The sequence below is a fragment of the Malaclemys terrapin genome, chromosome 5 (assembly GCF_027887155.1).
Source record: "Malaclemys terrapin pileata isolate rMalTer1 chromosome 5, rMalTer1.hap1, whole genome shotgun sequence".
Lineage (NCBI taxonomy): Eukaryota > Metazoa > Chordata > Testudines > Emydidae > Malaclemys > Malaclemys terrapin.
This window is the reverse complement of record NC_071509.1, coordinates 83,145,113-83,151,112: the sequence shown is the minus strand read 5'-3', so window position 1 is coordinate 83,151,112 and position 6,000 is coordinate 83,145,113. Positions and strand designations below refer to the sequence as shown.

The window sequence follows — 6,000 nt, the reverse complement described above, 5'->3', positions numbered from 1 at the left end:
GATTTATGGATGTGGCCCCAAGCACAGCTTTAAAAAGTGGGTGCCCCTTTGACACAACTTACTTCCAATGCCCTCCCTCTTCCACAATTGCCAATGCCTTCCCTAGTTTAGTCACCTACTGTGCTACCCACACTTGATGCTTAGCACTTCAGGCACCTCTATAAAGCTGCAGCTCCTCATTCCTGCTTCAGCTACTGTGTTTTCCCCTTTGGCTTTAGAGTGGTAAACACAGGATGAAAGCTACACTTAATTATGGGTATGAAGTGAGCAGGAATAAGGCTCAGTGGGGATAGTAGGCCACTGTGATGGGGGGAAGAAACTGTGGAAGGAGGTATGAAGGAAAAACAATTTCTGGGGGATGGCAAGGCACAGAGACAGAAAGTTACTGGATCTTTATAGTAGGGTGGAAGGAGGTTAACAGGTCTCATTGTGGGGACAAGAAAAATAAAATTGAAAACCACTATTACACCAGGCAAGGATTAGGGGTGTATTTCAGATTTGATTTTTAGCTGGGTGGATTTAAAATTTACATAAGAACACAAGAATGGCCTATCTATCCCAGTAGTCTGTCTTCTGACAGTGGTCAATGCCGGGTGCCCCAGAGTGAATGAACAGAACAGGTAATCATTAAGTGATCCATCCCATCACCCATTCCTAGGTTCTGGCAAACAGAGGCTAAGGACACTATCCCTCTAAACTTATCTAGTTCTTGTTCTTTGAACCCTGGTATAGTCTTACCCTTCACTACATCCTCTGGCAAGGAGTTCCACAGGTTGACTGTGCATTGTGTGAAAAAATACTTCCTTTTGTTTGTTTTAAGCCTGCTGCCTATTAATTTAATTTGGTGGCCTCTACTTCTTGTGTTATGAGAAGGAGTAAATAACACTTCCTTATTTACTTTCTCCATACCAGTCATGATTTTCATAGACCTCTGTCATATCACCCCTTACTCATCTCTTTATTTAGAAACTGATACATTGCTATTTAAAAATAGAAATGATATTTCTATATTCTGTTCAAATACAGCAACTCTTCTAAAAGAAAATTTAAAAATGCATATGCTTTTGAGAAATATTTAAAAATTAATCCAGAATCCTGGAATCAGCTGTTCTTTGATATATAGGGAATCAAACTCCAAAATCCTTAGAACATTTCTCTGTGGGTGGGGCAGCTAGAACATCTAGTTTATTATTGTCTTAAATTTGAATTTTGCTTATTAGCTTGAGTTGTATCAGATCAATGTATCAATCAATAAAAAGCTATGTTATACAAAGGATGAAGTATAAATTAATACAAACAGAGGGGGTAATTTGGCTGCTCCTGGACAGAATGATCATGTATTTACTGAGGGACAACCTACCCTAAATTCTCTATTACTGAGGGACAATCTATCACTGTTGTTATATTTGCTTTCCACAAACTACTACTCTGAGTATAAATTTTTATTAGTGACATATCTGAATATTTGGATGGTAATATTTTAATTGTATTGTTAAATTATTAACCTTAATTTGGGATATTGCAGATTATGTACAATATGTATTTTATGACTTTAAAACCAAACTTTGTACTTTTGGATCATTTAAGTATTATACCCAGATGTATAGGCACTCTTTCCTTAACCTGTGTATTAGATAATTTCAACATTAGCTTTAAGAAGAAGTTTTATTGTAGGCACTTTCGTTTGCTTGGCTATGAAAATCAGAGGCACCCTGAGGGAGGTTTGTGTAATTTTTAGAGACCTAGAGGGAGACCAAGCAGGCCGAGAAGAGTCAGGGAAATTAATTCCGTCAATTTTCACGTAATGTACGTTTTGAATTGGGGTATGTAAAAAACTGATTGTAGGGCTACACCTAGAAGCAGGGCGGAGGGAGGGAGGTTAAACAAGGCAGGAAGACCCAGAGGGAGCGAAGGGAAGGGGGTCCCGCCAGCGCTCGGTCCCTCTCTGGAGGCGGCAGGCGGCGCTGTGAGCCGCGGAAGCGGAGCCACCCCCACCGTCGCTTCCCGCTGCCCTTTGCCTCCCGGCGGCGGCGCGGAAATCAAATTTCGGCGCCTGGCTGGGCCCTCAGCGCCGCCGCTGCCACCGCGGGCCGGACTCCCCGCTCCAGCGGGAAGGAGGTGATATGGTAAGCGGCGTCCGGTCCGGCTCTTCCCGCCCGGGAGCCGCGGACCCTCAGCGGGCGGCTGCCCGGGCGTCCCTGCGGGAACCGAGCTCCGGGGCCCTCCCCAGAGTCAGCCGCTACCGAGGGTGGGGGGGGACTGAGTCTGTCCGAGGCGCTGCTCGGTTTATGGCCTAGGTGCGCGGAGGGATGATTGGGGGGCCCGTGGCCGCCTGGACCGCCCGGTGCAATGGACAGACGGGGTGTGCCCGTAGCCGCCTTGTCTGTGCTGAGCTTTGCTAGAAACGGCCTCCCCCGGATCCTGCTGGGCCCCTCAGCCCTGTGCACCTGGCGCGGCCCCGCGGCAGGTGCCCGGAGTCAGACCTGTAGCGCCACAGGTGTGTACCGGTCCGCGGGCGGAGCATGCAGCCCCCACACTCACTCCTGGGGGCTCCAGACTAGCTTCTTTAGTCGTCTTATGTTGGCTTAAAAAAAAAAAAAAAAAGTCAAGACCCAAGTCGTTACAAGTTTAGTGTATTTATCCAATTTTAAACACCAGGCTTTGTATTGGAGGAGAAAATGCGGACTTTTAATGGGATTTCATGGGGTGTAATTAACTTGTGGAACTCACTAACACAAGATCTCATTGAGACCAATAGCTTAACAAGATGGGGGGGGGGAAAGGGGGGACTCCACATTTATAGGGATCCCCACCCCGGTTATATTATGTAGGGAATGAAATAGCCACCACTTTCCAGAGGTTAGGAAGAAACATCCACAATGGGCCGATTATCTTATGATTGTCCATTACTCGTTTTTTTGAATCTGTATTTGGTATTCTGCCCTGCCAAAGACCGGATACTGGAGTAAATGGACTGATTAGTCAGTATGGCAATTCCTTATGTATGGCAATTCCAGCTTCTTTCATAATAACTAGTTGTGATGTCACCAATATAGGTATGTGGCAGAGATGAATAAATCAGATGGGAGGAGTTTATGTAAAAAAAAATACAAAATTTAACAAAGTCTTTAGTCAAATAAACGTTTATTACAATGAATTATATTGTTTTAGCTTGATGTATAAGTGACTGCTGAATAAACTAGCTTCTAAAATTAAGATTTTGTACAATATAATTAAAAAAAAATCCAAATCAATCTGTCCCTACAGATGATAAATTCAAACATTTGTTGCTCTTGCATATAACCTGTTTCAAAGTGAAAAAGCCATGAAACTGACAAGAATTCCATCACTTTCACTCTACTGAAGCTTTGATATGATATGGGTAGCTGAGGCAAGGTGTGATCCTCCCCTTCCAAAGTCCTAGGTGCCCCTGAATGCTACCTACCTTTTTTCTAGGAACTCACCAAATTTACTTTCCCACTGATGAGTGTTTATGAAGATTATGCAGAATATTTTTCCAGTACATAATCTGATGCAAGTGATGAGCTACCACTTTCTTCTTATGGGCTTTAAAGGGGTCACATTTCTGTTTAGAAATATTTTATATCCTAGTAATTAATATAATGGAAAGAGATTGGAGAAGAAAATACTTTTCAGTTTTACTTTTCTGTATTATACAGCACTTTGTATATAATCAGTTCCAGTGTGTCCCTATATATTCAATCAGTTTCCCCTGCTAATTGTTTGACACAACATGATGAAAAGAAAAATATTTGAAAAATGGAGCACAGGATCTATTCCAAGAGGTGAATATAGCTGAACCTCTTGGTAATGGTGACTATAATATAATTAAATTGAACATCCCTATGGTGGGGAAAACGCCACAGCAGCCCACCATGGTAGCATTTGATTTCAGAAAGGGGACTACACAAAAATGAGGAAAGTAGTTAAACAGAAATTAAAAGGTACAGTGCCAAAAGTCAAATCCCTGCAAGCTGCATGGAAACTTTTTAAAGACACCATAATAGAGGCTCAACTTAAATGTACACCCCAAATTAAAAAACAGAGAACCAAAAAAGTGCCACCATGGCTAAACAACAAAGTAAAAGAAGCAGTGAGAGACAAAAAGACATCCTTTAAAAAGTGGAAGTTAAATCCTAGTGAGGAAAATAGAAAGGAGAATAAACTATAGCAAATGAAGTGTAAAAATATAATTAGGAAGGCCAAAAAAGAATTTGAAGAACAGGTAGTCAAAGACTCAAAAAGTAAAAGCAATTTTTTGTTTAAGTACATCAGAAGCAGTAATCCTGCTAAACAACCAAGGGGGCCACTGGATGATTGAAATGCTAAAGGAGCACTCAAGGGTGATAAGGCCATTGCCGAGAAACTAAATGAATTCTTTGCATCAGTCTTCATGGCTGAGGATATGAGGGAGATTCCCAAACCTGAGACAGTCTTTCTTGCTGACAAATCTGAGGAAGTGTCCTGATTGAGGTGTCATTAGAGAAGGTTTTGGAACTAATTGATAAATTAAACAGAAATAAGTCACCAGGACCAGATGGTATTCACCCAAGAGTTCTGAAGGAACTCAAATGTGAAATTGCAGAACTTCTAACTGTGATATGTAACCTATCATTTAAATCAGCTTCTGTACCAGATGACTGGAGGATAACTAATGTGATGCCAATTTTTAAAAAGGGCTCCAGAGGTGATCCCGGCAATTGCAGGCTGGTAAGGCTAACTTCAGTACTGGACAAATTGGTTGAAAGTATCGGAAAGAACAGAATTCTGAGACACACAGATAAACATAATTTGTTGGGAAAGAGCCAATGTGGTTTTTGTAAAGGGAAATTATGCCTCACCAATCTACTAGAATTCTTTGAGGGGGTTAACAAATATGTGGATAAGGATGATCCATTGTATATAGTGTACTTAGAATTTCAGAAAGCCTTTGATGATGTCCTTCACTAAAGGCTCCTAAGCAAAGTAAGCTGTCCTGGGATAAGAGGGAGGGTCATCTCATGGATCAGTAACTGGTTAAGAGATAGGAAACAAAGAGTAGGAATAAATGGTCAGTTTTCAGAACGCAGAAAGGTAAATAGTGGTGTACCCCAGTGGTCGGTACTGGGAAAAGTACTATTCAATAGATTCATAAATAATCTGGAAAAAGGGGTAAACAATGAGGGGGCAAAATTTGCAGATGATATAAAACTACTCAAGATAGTTAAAAGGAGCTCACAAAACTGGGTGACCAGACAACAAAATGACAGATGAAATTCAATGTTGATAAATGCAAAGTAATGTACGTTGGAAAACATAACCCCAACTATATATATAAAATGATGGGGTCTAAATTACCACTCAAGAAAGAGATCTTGGAATCCTTGTGGATAGTTCTCTGAAAACATCCACTCAATGTGCAGCGGCAGTCAAAAAAGTGAACAGAATGTTGGGAATCATTAAGAAAGGGATAGATGATAAGACAGAAAATAGCACATTGCCTCTATATAAATCCATGGTACACCCACATCTTGAATATTGCGTGTGGATGTGGTCGCCCCATCTCAAAAAAGATATATTGGAATTGGAAAAGGTTCAGAAAAGGGCAACAAAAATGATTAGGGGTATGGAATGGCTTCCATATGAGGAGAGATTAATAAGACTAGGACTTTTCAGCTTGGAAAAGAGAAAACTAAGGGGCTATATGATAAAAGTCTATGAAATCATGACTAGTGTGGAGAAAATAAATAAGGAAGTGTTATTTGCTCCTTCTCATAACACAAGAACTAGGGGGTCACCAAATGAAATTTATAGATTTAAAACAAACAGAAGGAAGTATTTTTTTCACACAACGCACAGTCAACCTGTGGAACTCCTTGCCAGAGGATGTTGTGAAGGCCAAGACTATAGCAGGGTTCAAAGAACAAGAACTAGATAAATTCATGGAGGATAGGTCCATCAATGACTATTAGCCTCTATTTGCCAGAAGCTGGGAATGGG

General features: G+C 41.1%; 1 protein-coding gene across 1 annotated transcript in view; it reads left to right on the top strand.

The window, feature by feature from the left end:
- The first annotated feature begins 2,011 nt into the window (after positions 1-2,011).
- MND1 (meiotic nuclear divisions 1) overlaps positions 2,012-6,000 on the top strand; it is a 45,213-nt gene continuing 41,224 nt past the window's right edge. The window contains exon 1 of the mRNA XM_054030325.1: positions 2,012-2,126. Within this exon, the coding sequence (XP_053886300.1) occupies positions 2,124-2,126 (3 nt within the window). The 5' untranslated portion in view covers positions 2,012-2,123. The remainder of the gene's footprint in view (positions 2,127-6,000) is intronic.